Raw genomic sequence first — 15,000 nt, 5'->3', positions numbered from 1 at the left:
AGGACCCTGCCTGGTTGTCTTGGAAATGAGGGAGGGGCCCCTGGTCTAATCTCAACCCAGCCTGCCTGTCGACGGAGCGTCAGATGGCTCTGCCAGAGCAAGACCAGCCCAGTCCACTGAGCCCAGATTAGGGGGCTTTGGACTTCTTAAATCTGCTTGCGTATTATTATTATTTTTCTCCTTCTTCTTCACGTTTATCTCTATACTGGGACTCCTTCCTTGGCTTGGCCGGTCTTAGCCTCACAGCTACTCCTCCCCCCGGCCTCCAACCAGTTCCTCAAAATACTTACTGGTACTTAACCTGGCTAGACGTTGAGAAGTATGGATTAATTAGGCAGCTTGTGGCTGTTTCCTGGGGGAGAGAAAGGAAAGGACTCTGTTAGTTAGCGTACTGGAGAGGTGGTGGATTTTGTAGCTGAATGCCTGGGTGCTTATTGGCATGGAGATGGAGCCTGACTGTATGGCTGGGGGACAGTGCTGCTCTCATCCACTCAGCTGGAAGGTAGGTGGAGGGTGAGAGCACAACAGGGGCACATTCCTGTACGCCTCAATTCATTAAACCAAAGTGTTCTTGACTGTTTTCCAGGGATTTAAAGTACAGTTTAATGGCCCTAGCAGAACATATGGTATTATCAATGTTTGTGGATAGCTGGAGTTGACATGCTGCATCTTTGTGTTGACAGGTACTTTATATCCATGCATGGAATACAAAGCCTACAGGTGTATTTATTGGCTTGTCAACGTAGTAAGAACATCCAACAGGGCTGTGTTATTGTTATTCGACCTGCGTTATTGGTAGCTTGTGGGAAAACACTTGTTGTTCTGCGTGTGTGTGTGTGTGTGTGTGTGTGTGTGTGTGTGTGTGTGTGTGTGTGTGTGTGTGTGTGTGTGTGTGTGTGTGTGTGTGTGTGTGCTTGTTTACGTGAAGCCCCCCCCTCCCCCCCATACACGCATGCTGTGTGATACAAACCTCCAGTCCTGAGCAGAGCACACCGAGACAATGACAGGAACTACATTACCGGGACCTAAATTGTATCTCCCCAAACGTCCTCATTCCCTGTATAGGAGTCAGTCTGGGTTTTCGTGGTGCTCGGGGAGGAGAAGAGGCTGGAGAGGGGGAAACGCCTACCCATGTCTTCCACCCCCTGGGCCAGGGATGCCACCCCCTGGGGCTGCTGTCCTCTGGAGGGGCTGGTTGAGGGGGAGGTCTGTCTGGGTCTGGCCACAGGTGGAGAGGGCCTAATCCAGCTCCCTTCTGCTGTCTGTCTGCCTGACTGGATGGCTGGCTGGCTGGCTAACTCTAGTCAGAAGAACTATGCGCTGTGTGATATCAAACTGTGTCTGCTGCTTCCATGCTCCTGTGATGGTGTAAACAATGGCTTGGGTCCTGGAGCAGTAGTCCGTCTGTCCTGCTGATGTGTATGTGTCGTTATACTGTGACCTGTCTCTCTGTTAACCTACTTGACCTCCCCGGGCTAATTGCGAGCTTGGGGAGGAAGTGTCTGGCGCGCGAAACTACTGGCTAGGTTGATTGGTACATCTGCTGTGCTGACCCTCACCCCTCTCTCTCCCTCTCTCTAGGTGTGCCACCACCCAGAGTGCCTGGACCTGAACAACAAGAGCCCTCTTCACCTTTGTGAGTCATGTGACTCCCGCTGCCACCCAGAAGACACAGAAAACATGCACTTTGACCGACACCCCCGCTTTGACCTGCAAACCCAAGGTACACAGCACTCACCACCGCAACACGTACACACCCAGACTTCCTCTCCACAACATTTAGTGCCCGATCCTACACTCCGGTCAGGTCATATGCAGGGGTGGGAGTAGTGAACTACATGTAGTTCAATTAGGAATTGAACTACATGTTGTCGTAGCTTGGTGGTAGTTTAATAAATTCAAATATTTGTAGAGTTTTCAGTAGTTAGCTTCACCACTTACATGGCAGAAAAGTAACTAACTACTTTTCTTTTCAAGTAGGCAGTCATTTCCTTTCTTTTTCGGCATCAGACCTGCCTAATTCTCACTTGAAACAGTTTTTGTGTTTGACAGACTAAATGGCACATTCTGTCAGCATCTGGATCCAGACTGATCTGTTCTTGCGATTTTGTAGTCTATGACATTTCATAATTGGACATGATCATTTTTCACGATGTAGTCTCTTTTTTCGAAGTAACTATATTTTTGTTAAGAGTAGCTTAACTTCTTCCCGTGTGAAGTAATTGCTAGCTTGGTAAACTATTTTTTTCAGAGTAGCTTCCCCAACATGATGGTATGATAGGTCAGGTCAAGGTCCCCAGAGCTGCACTTGTATCGAAACTGTTGAGTCAAAGAAATGTATTTCCCCAAACCATATTACATGCATAAGAATACATTCTAGACCATCTTCCTGTTCAACCACTGACTTCCTCCACCCGGGATTCCATTATTATTATTTTTTTACAACTGTGTTCATGTAAGATATGAAGCTGTCTGACTTCTTCTGTGCTCATTGAACTCATGTGTTAGTCGCGACTGCCTTCCACAGAATTGACAAACGTTTAGAATGTCCTTTTAATATTTAGTCAGGCTAGATTAAACTGGAAGTGCCTGTGCTATTAAGGAAAAGTGTTTATTATTAAAGATCTTTAACAGATATTCTGTGTAACCCCCCCCCCCCCCCCCTGAAAGGTTCCATCCTGGCCCGGAACGTTTCGACGCGCTCCTGTCCCCCCCGCACCAGCCCCCCCTCTGACCTGGAGGAGGAGGACGAAGGGGCCAACGACCGAGGGTATGTCACTTCCGTTATGTCAACGATCCAGACATCATCACTTTGTCTGTCTGTCTGTCTGTCAGCATGGCGCTTGACGTTTTGGTTTGAAGGAGAAAATGTACGCTAGACGAGTGAGGGGGAGTCATCTTTGACGACACTGCTCTATTAATATACGATAGTTGTGTTTACGTTAGTGTTGACCTGTTATTCCATAGGTGTTTCATTACGGAGTTAATATGAGAATGATTTGTTCAATATTTGTGTCAATTAATGTGCAAATGACTGTTGTTCCCCCCCCCCCAGGGACCGTAAAGCTGGGGGGTTGAAGTTGGTGAAGAAGAAACCACGGCGACGGCACACTGACGTGAGTATTGATGCAGGCGGGCAGGGGTGCAGCGTAGAAATACACCCCTTAGGAAACCACATCTCTCTACCTCAGTTCCTAATAGTATTGGGTCAAGTCTGTTGGTCTGAACAGAGCTGTCTTGTTGTATGTGGTGGAAAGTTGTAGGTTGTATGATGATCACAGTGCCAACATGATTGCAGGCTTCATGCAGCAGCCAACATGTGTCTCTGAGGTCGCGTTAGTTCTCTGTGGCAGCCAGGGAGTGATATATATATAATGGTCTCCGACGGGCTGTTTCTGAGTAGTCTTAGCCAGCCTGCTTGCGAGTAAAGGGCCTCCCTGTGCATCTACTGAGAAAGAGATCACTACGGGCGTTCTGACTGAGCTCTTCAGTTCGACGGCCCGTTAACTTCCAATGTGTCTGTCGCCCCCTGCAGGATCCCAGCAAGGAGTGCTTCAGCCTAAAGTTTGATCTGAATGTGGACATTGACACAGAGATCGTCCCCGCCGTGAAAAAGAAGACCCTGAGGTGAGAAACAAGGCGGCTGGGGGAGTGGTGGGGTCGTTATGAATGGTTTGACTAAGCCTGTAGGGCAGGGATCGTCAACTAGATTCCGCCGCAGGCTTATTTCTTTTCTTGAGCGGAAGGTCAACATGGAACATAATTACAAATAATTTGTGGACTGCAAATTGACAGCAAGAAGCCCAAATGGATATAATAGTTGATTAAAACCTTGCTTGCTTTTGTATACTATCACATTTATCGAGCTATTATCCGTGGGAGTATTTTTGGAACAGATTTCCTAAATAAAAATCACTTGGAACTGATTTTCTAGTGTTTTAACAGTAAAAAAAAAAGAAGAAAGTCCAACAATTAAAATTGGTGGGCCAAATACAGTCACGGGCAGGACGCCAGTTGGGAAACACTGTTGGTCTGTTAACTCTGTTCTCTCTGTGTTCCTCTATTCCAGGGAGGTGCTAGGTCCTGTGTTTGAGCGTAAAGGTATTGAGTTATCCCAGGTAGATCTGTTCCTGGACCAGTCCAACACTCCCCTGTCCCTGAACTTTGAGGCTTACCGCTTCGGTGGACACTATCTCAAGGTTAAAGGTAACTGAATCAGAGGACCAGTCAGCATCCATCAGAACACCACATCTTATTTTGCTTCCTTCAAGTTTCACAATTAATAAAATAGAATATATGAACTAAGCTCAGCAAAAAAAAAAATTTTCAGAAAACTTAACATGTGTTAATATTTGTATGAACATAAGATTCAACAACTGAGACATAAACTGAACAAGTTCCACAGACATGTGACTAACAGAAATGGAATAATGTGTCCCTGAACAAAGAGAGGGGGGGGGTCCAAAATCAAAAGTAACAGTCAGTATCTGGTGTGGCCACCAGCTGCATTAAGTACTCCAGTGCATCTCCTCCTCATGGACTGCACCAGATTTGCCAGTTCTTGCTGTGAGATGTTACCCCACTCTTCCACCAAGGCACCTGCACGTTCCGGGACACTTCTGGGGGGAATGGCCCTAGCCCTCAGCCTCTGATCCAACAGGTCCCAGGCATGCTCAATGGGATTGAGAACCAGGCTCTTTGCTGGCCATGGCAGAACACTGACATTCCCGTCTTGCAGGAAATCAATCACACACAGAACGAGCAGTATGGCTGGCGGCATTGTCATGCTAGAGGATCATGTCAGGATGAGCCTGCAGGAAGGGTACCACATGAGGGAGGAGGATGTCTTTCCTGTAACAGACAGCGTTGAGATTGCCTGCAACGACAACAAGCTCAGTTCGATGATGCTGTAACACACCGCCCCAGACCATGGCGGACCCTCCACCTCCAAATTGATCCCACTCCAGAGTACAGGCCTCGGTGTAATGCTCATTCCTTTGACGATAAAGGCAAATCCGACCATCACCCCTGGTGAGACAAAACCGTGACTCGTCAGTGAAGAGCAGTGTTTGCCAGTCCTGTCTGGTCCAGCGACGGTGGGTTTGTGCCCATAGGCGACGGTGGGTTTGTGCCCATAGGCGACGTTGTTGCCGGTGAGGACCTACCTTACAACAGGCCTACAAGCCCTCAGTCCAGCCTCTCTCCGCCTATTGCAGACAGTCTGAGCACTGATGGAGGAATTGTGCGTTCCTGGTGTAACTCGGGCAGTTGTTGCCATCCTGTACCTGTCCCACAGGTGTGATGTTTGGATGTACCGATCCTGTGCAGGATGATGATACATGTGCTCTGCCACTACGAGGATGATCAGCTGTCAATCCTGTCTCCCTGTAGTGCTGTCTTAGGCGTCTCACAGTACGAACATTGCAATTTATTTCCCTGGCCACATTTGCAGTCCTCATGTCTCCTTGCAGCATGCCTAAGGCATGTTCACACAGATGAGCAGGGACCCTGGGTATCTTTCTTTTGGTGTTTTTCAGAGTCCGTAGAAAGGCCTCTTTAGTGTCCTAAGTTTTCATAAATGTGACCTTAATTGTAAGCTGTTAGTGTCTTAGTGACCGTTCCACTGGTGCATGTTCATTAATTGTTGGGAAACTGTGTTTAATCCCTTTACAATGAAGAGCTGTGACGTTATTTGGATGTTGACTAATTATCTTTGAAAGACAGGGTCCTGAAAAAGGGACGTTTCTGTTTTTGCTGAGTTTATATTTTCCCACGGAATCGACCTCTGTCTTTGGATATCGTTTTGATTCTAAACCAACCAAGGTACAATGCGTTTCAACTTTTGATTACTACCCTGCACTGACAACCAGATTTGTCGGGTTAACAAACCATGAAACAAACACTAATCTAATTGATTGTTCTATATTCAAGAATATTTGGCTTTTCTTTTTACCCGCAAGCTTTAAAAATGCCTGGGTGGGACAGATGGCAGGGCCTTAGTTTCCTGTTTCTCCCTTGGTTCAGAGAGGAAACTGGACAGGGCGTCCCCCATCTTGGATCCCTGCACGAGACTATTATCTGTAGCAGCAAATCATCTGATCTGTTTTTCATTTTTTATTTGTCACATGCACCAAATACAACCGGTGTAGACTTTACCGTTAAGTAAGCATTTTAAGAGCCAATTTCCAACAATACAGAGATTAAAAAGTAAGAAAATGAACAAGTGAAAATAGTTACACAATAAATAACAATAACGAGGCCTTATACAAGAAGTACCGAGTCAGTGTACGAGGTAGTTGAGGTAATATGTACATGTAGGTAGGGGTAAAAATGACTAGGCAATCAAGATAGATCAGTGGAGGCTGCTGAGGGGGAGCACCGTTCTTAATAATGGCTGGAACAGAGCGAATGTAATGGCATCAAATCATCTGCTTTGATGCATTTTTCTTTATACAATCCAATGTTTAAGAGGGATTTAAGGCTGCCCACTAGATTAGAGGTCCTGTTTTGGAGCCCGCAGAGCGAGAACTTCAACAGGAAGCTAGAGCCAGAAAGAAAAGAATGTTGATTCGTTTTTTTCGGGATGTACTTTTCTATTGCAAATATCGAATTTTAAAACCCAGGAAGCTAACCCTCCCATTGTTGGTTCCTCCTCAGCGCGGCCAGGTGATGAGCTGAAGGTGGAGCAGGGGGTGAAAGACCTGCGGTCGCTCAGTCTGCCCAACATGAAGCCCTCCTTGGGGGAGCAGAGTCCCTACATCCTTACCCTCTGTAGTGAGAGGGTGGAGCACGGATCCCTTGGACGCAAGGAGAGCAACGTCGATCTGCTGGTCAGTGCAGCCTCTACAGTATGTTCTCACTCGCACACTACACAAAATCGTCTTTCTCTTTTTCTCTCTCTCTCTCGCTCTCTCTCTCTCTCACACTAAACACATTCATGCCATCGCTAAATACATTCATACAGACACTTGTAAGCACAGTTAAACTATAAATCCTGTCTGGCTTATACACAGCCATGGCCCACTCATCTCTAAAACCTCTTGAAACTTTTGTTGTGACTTCCTCCCACTTTCCATAATCTCACCCTTCATCCCGTGATGCCTTTTCTTCATGTAGTGGATCATTCTATGTAGTGATAATAAGCCAGTCAGTTACCATTACCTCATCCTCCATTACCTCATCCTCTATTTACCTCCATCTTTCCTCCCATCTGAACACTTAAACCCTGCTTATCGATTTCCTCATGACCTCTGTACTGTGCCAGCCTCCACTATGTTTCCGACTAGCCTGGGCTGTGCCAGCCTCTGAGCCTGCTGTGAGACTGGTGACCTCACGCAGGAAGAGGCGCTGCCTCTGGCCGCTTCCCCCCCGACTGACAGGGAGGACCAAGAAGTGTTCCCTTTTGGCCTGGAGAAGGGGTGCTGAGCGAGAGTGGCTGGCTGCTCTGTTGGACAAGGGGGGAACTGGCACCCCGGTCCTCTGTGCTAAACACAGGCACGCTTTCCATAGCTGTGTGTCGCGTGAACCGGGCTGACTGATTTTGACACCGGACAAAGAGAGAGGCTGCAACCTTCCCTCAATATAATGTCTGTGATTGGTGCTATGCTCTTGCACATTGCTTTGAAGCTTGTGTGGACTAGCCCTCTGTGGTTACAGAGTGAAAAACAAGTTCATGGGTGTGAACGGTGACGCGGTAGCGTTGCGTGCCACTGAAAACATGGAAGTGATGTCATTGCGGCCGTGCCCCCGGGCCAGGAAGCGGGTTAGCGGTGGGGATAAAGCTGAGGTTGCTGTAATGTGACAGGGCTTTAGTGTCCGTCTGTCTGTCTGTGGATGGGTAAGTCGTCAGCCTCGGAAATTAGACATGGGCCTGTCTGATTTAGTCAGAAGCTTGGTCATACTGTTCATCTCCTCTCCTGTCTTTGTTTAGTTAGAAGTGCCTCATTCAGTCAACATTTAATGCTTGACAAGTCCCCTTCAGTGAAATTCATTGGCTCTTCTTGGCTACTAGAAATCCATCAGCTAAGTAATGTTGCCGGGTGCGACCGTTTTCTGTACATGTCATGAATTGTTGCGTCGTCATCTCAAACCGACAGCTGTTGATACGATAACGATGCAATTCTCTTGGTTGCAATTCTCTCCGTGTCCTCAAGAGGGAGATAAAGAGTTGAGAAAGGCTACACACTTCATCCTGTAGGATAGGAGCTCAACACTGGGCCATGCATTTGCTTAATATAGCATTCCGGCAGAGCCCAGGGTCTGGTAGATACTGAGGAAAAATGGAACATGCCGAACCTTATGGGTGTTGACTTCAGCCCTTTTAAAATTACACACGGACCATTCCGAGCCTGGCTGGCTGCTCGAGCGTACAGAAGACTTTGCTCCAGGTAGTTTAAATATTTATCTAGCGACAGGATACAGCCTGGCATAACAACGAATTGAGCCAGGCAGGCTTCAAATAGACCAGGCAAATTCTGCTTCTCTTAAAGGAGCGTCCGTTGTGCACGAAAAGGGATATTACAAGTTTGTAATATTATGTGTGCCATAGAGCTTGGAAAGTTAAGAGGTGCAGGGCAACTGAGGATTTGCCTGTCGACTCGAGCCGAATTCTTCCACTGCTCTATCGTTCGCTACATACTTCAGTCTGAATCTGCCAGCGTTGAATTTGTTTGTGGTGACGATGGGCCTTTGTACAAAACAAAGTCATCAGCTTTCTTATTTTTTTTATTTTACCTTTTATTTTACCTTTTATTTTACCTTTATTTAACTAGGCAAGTCAGTTAAGAACAAATTCTTATTTTCAATGACGGCCTAGGAACAGTGGGTTAACTGCCTGTTCAGGGGCAGAATCGTCTCTAACCAATCAGAGTATCAAAGCCGATGACGAATGTTCAATAATGTTGCTTTTCCCACGTGTGTTCTGGCTTTTGTCCAACCCATCGGTTTCTGTTTCCACATTGACCTTAATCACGAATACACATTATGCCCGTTCACCCATTTCCACCTCCCCAATTACCACCGTTGACGTCTCTCACCAGACCAGAGAAGGCAAAGGCCTGGGATGGGCAGGGCTGTGTAGGGCTCATTGTCGTGTGACGGCACGTAGATACTAGATACTCAACCTCCCACCAAATTCTGTGCAATGCTCACACAGTCCCAATGCAATCCCCATGCCCAGCCAGAGCTTTTAGCACTAACCCTCTGCCTACCTACCTAGCTAGCTCTGAGGTAGAGGATTCCTGGCTCCAGAGGTACTGAGCAAAGATTACTGGCACCTGGAAAAACCCATGGCACAAATGGTGGTAGACTGGCAGGACTGTTTCTGCTACCTGCCAAGAGGTTAAGGTATTAGGCACAGGCTAAAGTCCAAAATGTGTTTATAAACGTTTGACCAAAGGTGAAATTACTACTAGCATAATTGTGTCCCAAGAGTTGCAGTTTAATTTTGTACAATCTTTGGAAAATGCTAGTCGCTGTGTAAGCCTAATGTAACTTTCGAATAGTACCATTTATTGATCATCTAAGCTGTTGGCGACCCCAGTCACCTGGTTAACAATGAGTACTTCAAACAGAATGCGGTGGATGCTTGGTGTCTTTGATTTACATTCCCTAGCTAGATCACACACATGTGATTTTAGATGGAAGACTCATGGCAGTCTCTCCACATCCTCCCACATGTCCATCCGTCCTTGTCTATGGTGTTAGGTGAGAGGACTCCCTTATCTAACAGAATTTCAGATGACCACCCCATTCTAATCATTCAGTCACTCTGAGAATTAGATGCTGACATGGGCTCGTAATGATATAACCAGTAGAAACTATATATATATATATATATATATATATATATATATATATATATATATATATATATATACACAAGGGCTTGTGTTCCACCCAAGGTTTATAGTAGAAGGTGAAATGATGGTCCACCCTAGAGATGTCTGAAGGTGTCTGTGGAACTGGAGTGGCCAGAGGGAGATGTGTAATGGATAGGTAGTTAGACTGGGGGATGGGGATAAATATATGAACTGTTCTACCTGCGGCTATGGAGCCCTGACCTATTCACCGGATGACCTTGTCCCAGACCTGCTCTCTCTCTCTCTCTCTACCGCACCTGCTGTCTCTAACTCTGAATGGTCGGCTATGAAAAGCCAACTGACATTTACTCCTGAGGTGCTGACCTGTTGCCCCCTCTACAACCACTGTGATTATTATTATTATTTCACCCTGCTGGCCATCTATGAATATTTGAACATCTTGGCCATGTTCTGTTATAATCTCAATCCCGGCACAGCCCGAAGAGGACTGGCCACCCCTCAGAGCCTGATTCCTCTCTAGGTTTCTTCCTAGGTTCCTGCCTTTCTAGGGAGTTTTTCCTAGCCACCGAACGGCAAGCAATGCACATCTGCATTGTTTGCTGTTTGGGGTTTTAGGCTGGGTTTCTGTATAGCACTTTGTGACATCGGCTGATGTAAAAAGGGCTTTATAAATAAATCTGATTGATTGATATTACAGGAGTTTAATAGCTTGGAGGGTTCAGGGAACCATAACGCAGGCAGCCCTCATCTTTTAGAGGAAGTAACATAGATGTGACTAGCGAGCATTCCACTGCAACACCCTCATCAGAGACCCTAAACACACACACACACACTTAATGATACTTGCACACGTAGACAATATTGGAATTAATAATTATAATTCAGACATGCATGTTTGGTTATATTTTACAGTATTCGTTTAAATGTATTATCAACCGACTTTAAATACTGTAGGACTGCAGTGTCCTGTGTTGATGAAAGTCCTTTGATGGTAGCAGGAAGACGGGTAAGGGTGAAAAACAGTTGTCCTTATTTGTTTCTCCTTGACCTCGGTGTCATTTTCCCCACTAAGCACAGTGCTCCCACGCATGTCTTTTCCCCCCTAGACTACAGTAGTGATTGTTCTGCTCGGAATAGGCTAACAAAATGAACAGCTCACTCATTTCAGGCCGTCAAACCTCTGTGGGAAATACACAACGAGGACAATCCAGCAATTTGGCGCATGAGTCGTTTTGAAATAACAACGGGGAGGAGTCGCGTGCATTTGTGTGGGATCACGTTTGACGATCTCCGGGAGCACTTCCACCCCTGTTCAGTGAAATGAATAACAATTAATTTACCGTTTTGCCATTTAGCCGACGCTTTTATCCGGAGTGACGTACACGAGCAATTAGGGTGAAGCACCTTTCTCAAGGGCACATTGACAGATTCATCACCTAGTCGACTCGGTGATTCGAACCATGCCACCTTTCGGTTACTGGTCCAACGCTCTTAACCGCTAGGCTACCGGCCACCCGATTCACACATCTCAGCTTAACTAAGAAGAAACAAATTGACATACGAGTTAACTTTCATGTTTTTGTTCTTCAACTTTTAATAGACAACTCCGCTGTGAAAATGCTGGATTTTGTTTGATATTTCATTGCTCTTGGATATTAGATGCTGAAGTATACATGCTGTAGTGTAGATGTGGTCCATCTTGGTGGTTCAACCAAGTACTGTAAAGCTGTGTCATTTAATAGTGCAATACTGAACGTGTCTTCAATTGAAACCCAAGTTGTTTATCTAACTATCCCTACCTGACATATGCATTTCTTATAGAAGGTTTGTTTATCCAGCATGAATGGGGATATTTCTGTGTACTAAGTGTGGTGTTGTGTGTAAAGTGGGCCTACTGTGTTTGTTGAGTATGCTGAGCCAGGTGGGGACTGATGTCTGCTGTTTGCGGCCTATCAGGGCTGGGAGCTCCGTTATGACCGGGAGGGGCTAGGAGCCAGTTCAACTGCTGCAGGAGCAGTGGCTGTGTGTTAATGTGTGAGACTTGGATAGTAGAGTGTGTTGAGGCTTCACGGGAGAAGGGAGAACACACAGCATTTTTATGATCTCAGTGTCATGATTGACCTGCCAGGAGACAGAGAGATTCCGGGAACTACTGCTTTGGTGACCGACAGGAAGTAGCTCTAATCCTCCTCCACCTCAGCACTTTGGACACCCCCTCCTCTGTGGATTTTGGTTGGATTCTTCCTCTTTTTTTTCTGAGCTGTCATGTTTTTTGGATCTCGTAGAGACTTTGTTTTAAATTCCAGACCTTCCTAAATGAGTGATGACATTTGGACTTTTGTTGGACTTGTTTTGCATCTACAGTAAGTGAGGATTGAGAATGGTGCGTTTTAATCGCCTCTCGTCCTGGTATAGCTGGGACCTGCTGCATGTGGATGGTATTCCTGAGGGTCTGCCTGAATCAGCCCCTCTCCAGAGCCCAACGCCAACACAATGTCCGGTGAGAGAGAGAGACAGACAGAGACAGACCCACCCACCCACCCACCGGGTCTCTGTACCTCTGTGCTTGTAGCGTTTAAGTTGATATTAGACAAGATGCCAGTGTAATGTATGCCAGCTTAAATATAATGCTTAGGCAATGATTGCTGTAGTTTTGATTTGACACAACTTTACAGAGTAACTGCATGAGCAGAATTCTCAATCTGTAACCTTAGCCAAGGGGGAGATTTGTATCTGATCTATTGATATTTTGGCCATGAGCATGATGGGGAAACCCCCAGCAGGGTAGTGTGTGTGTGAGATTTTTATTTCACCTTTATTTAACCAGGTAGGCAAGTTGAGAACAAGTTCTCATTTACAATTGCGACCTGGCCAAGATAAAGCAAAGCAGTTCGACACATACAACGACACAGAGTTACACATGGAGTAAAACAAACATACAGTCAATAATGCAGTATAAACAAGTCTATATACGATGTGAGCAAATGAGGTGAGATAAGGGAGGTAAAGGCAAAAAGGCCATGGTGGCAAAGTAAATACAATATAGCAAGTAAAACACTGGAATGGTAGATTTGCAATGGGAGAATGTGCAAAGTAGAAATAAAAATAATGGGGTGCAAAGGAGCAAAATAAATAAATAAATTAAATACAGTAGGGAAAGAGGTAGTTGTTTGGGCTAAATTATAGGTGGACTATGTACAGGTGCAGTAATCTGTGAGCTGCTCTGACAGTTGGTGCTTAAAGCTAGTGAGGGAGATAAGTGTTTCCAGTTTCAGAGATTTTTGTAGTTCGTTCCAGTCATTGGCAGCAGAGAACTGGAAGGAGAGGCGGCCAAAGAAAGAATTGGTTTTGGGGGTGACTAGAGAGATATACCTGCTGGAGCGTGTGCTACAGGTGGGAGATGCAATGGTGACCAGCGAGCTGAGATAAGGGGGGACTTTACCTAGCAGGGTCTTGTAGATGACATGGAGCCAGTGGGTTTGGCGACGAGTATGAAGCGAGGGCCAGCCAACGAGAGCGTACAGGTCGCAATGGTGGGTAGTATATGTGGCATTGGTGACAAAATGGATTGCACTGTGATAGACTGCATCCAATTTGTTGAGTAGGGTATTGGAGGCTATTTTGTAAATGACATCGCCAAAGTCGAGGATTGGTAGGATGGTCAGTTTTACAAGGATATGTTTGGCAGCATGAGTGAAGGATGCTTTGTTGTGAAATAGGAAGCCAATTCTAAATTTAACTTTGGATTGGAGATGTTTGATATGGGTCTGGAAGGAGAGTTTACAGTCTAACCAGACACCTAAGTATTTGTAGTTGTCCACGTATTCTAAGTCAGAGCCGTCCAGAGTAGTAATGTTGGACAGGCGGGTAGGTACAGGTAGCGATCGGTTGAAGAGCATGCATTTAGTTTTACTTGTATTTAAGAGCAATTGGAGGCCACGGAAGGAGAGTTGTATGGCATTGAAGCTTGCCTGGAGGGTTGTTAACACAGTGTCCAAAGAAGGGCCAGAAGTATACAGAATGGTGTCGTCTGCGTTTACTGCATGACTGTTTAGCTACTTTCAATACAATCCTCCACCCAAGGCCCCTCTGGGGTTTTAGCACCTGAAAGATTTTCCCCATCAAAACCAAGGTTAAGACCACAAACGGCAAAGATGAGATAAGGACTCGACACGAGACTTGATATCATTAACCTGCTTGGAGCGGACCGTGACTGCAGACTGCCGAGGGCCACCAACCCTAGTTCCCAGACCTGTCAGTAGTGTTGTAGGTCAGGGTCCTCTCTGTTATTAATGGAGGGTGACCCGAAAGGTCTACACAGAGGCCAGGTGAAACTCATGTAAACACCATCGTTTGGAGAGGACTGGTTAGATAGACAGGGCCACACAGACATGTTGGTAAAATAGTAAACACCATAGGTAAGATGGGGGGGCTGTTTAGTCAGGTGTAGACTGCTGCTCTTTTGAGTAGACGTGCTCTGTAATATCTGCTGTTTTTGTAAGGAGACTACCATTACAAATGGTTCATTTTAAGTAGCCTATGTTGAGAAACACAGGAGATAAATGCTAAAAGAAAGACAGCTACTCCAGTTGATTAGAGATTACCTGAATTTGATGGCTTGTCATTGATCTGCCATGTTATGAGAAAGTATTTTCTTAGTCCTATCTGTGTAGAATAAGTAGGCACACTTTATTTGTTGAAACAGGCACTACAAGGGATTTTCCCCTTCAGGTCAGTACTGGGCATTTGTTTCCTTGTTACAATCAGGAAAGCGTTGTGGAAAGTTGTGTCTAGACGTGCAAACCAAAACAGAGTTGATTGAGGAAAACATCAACCTATTGGGTTGGGAACTTTGATTCAAACTAGCGATGGGTTGTTCATGAACGAACAGCTCTATTTTCGGTGAATGTCGGGAATCAAATCCTATCTGTGAAAGAGCCGATCTTTTGGATCCCTGATTTGAGTACTGCTTTTTGAGCTCCAGACTAGGGCTGTGACGGTCATGGAATTTTGGACGACAGTCATTGGTCAGCCAAATGACCGCGGTTATCGTTATGACCGTGCGAATAGCAAAAAATAAAAACCATTCTGATTCACATTTTCTCCTTTCCTTTGCTTTTGACTACTGCTGCAAGGATGTGGGCATTGCCTAGGCAACCGAAGACTCCTTTGCTACAAC

The 15,000-nt window shown here is 45.7% G+C and overlaps 1 protein-coding gene across 8 annotated transcripts in view; it reads left to right on the top strand.

Moving 5' to 3' along the window:
- The window catches only part of LOC139368488 (pleckstrin homology domain-containing family G member 5-like), a 74,776-nt gene that overhangs the window by 44,962 nt on the left and 14,814 nt on the right, over positions 1-15,000 (top strand). For 5 of the 8 annotated variants that reach the window (XM_071107439.1, XM_071107436.1, XM_071107442.1 and 2 more), the window contains 6 exons: positions 1,582-1,723; positions 2,671-2,770; positions 3,056-3,116; positions 3,536-3,627; positions 4,070-4,206; positions 6,658-6,848. In XM_071107439.1, coding sequence (XP_070963540.1) covers positions 1,582-1,723; positions 2,671-2,770; positions 3,056-3,116; positions 3,536-3,627; positions 4,070-4,206; positions 6,658-6,848 — 723 coding nt within the window. The remainder of the gene's footprint in view (positions 1-1,581; positions 1,724-2,670; positions 2,771-3,055; positions 3,117-3,535; positions 3,628-4,069; positions 4,207-6,657; positions 6,849-15,000) is intronic. The other 3 variants (XM_071107441.1, XM_071107438.1, XM_071107443.1) reach the window with 1 other exon arrangement.

This window comes from Oncorhynchus clarkii, chromosome 16, assembly GCF_045791955.1.
Source record: "Oncorhynchus clarkii lewisi isolate Uvic-CL-2024 chromosome 16, UVic_Ocla_1.0, whole genome shotgun sequence".
Lineage (NCBI taxonomy): Eukaryota > Metazoa > Chordata > Actinopteri > Salmoniformes > Salmonidae > Oncorhynchus > Oncorhynchus clarkii.
This window is presented reverse-complemented; position numbering and strand designations above follow the sequence as displayed.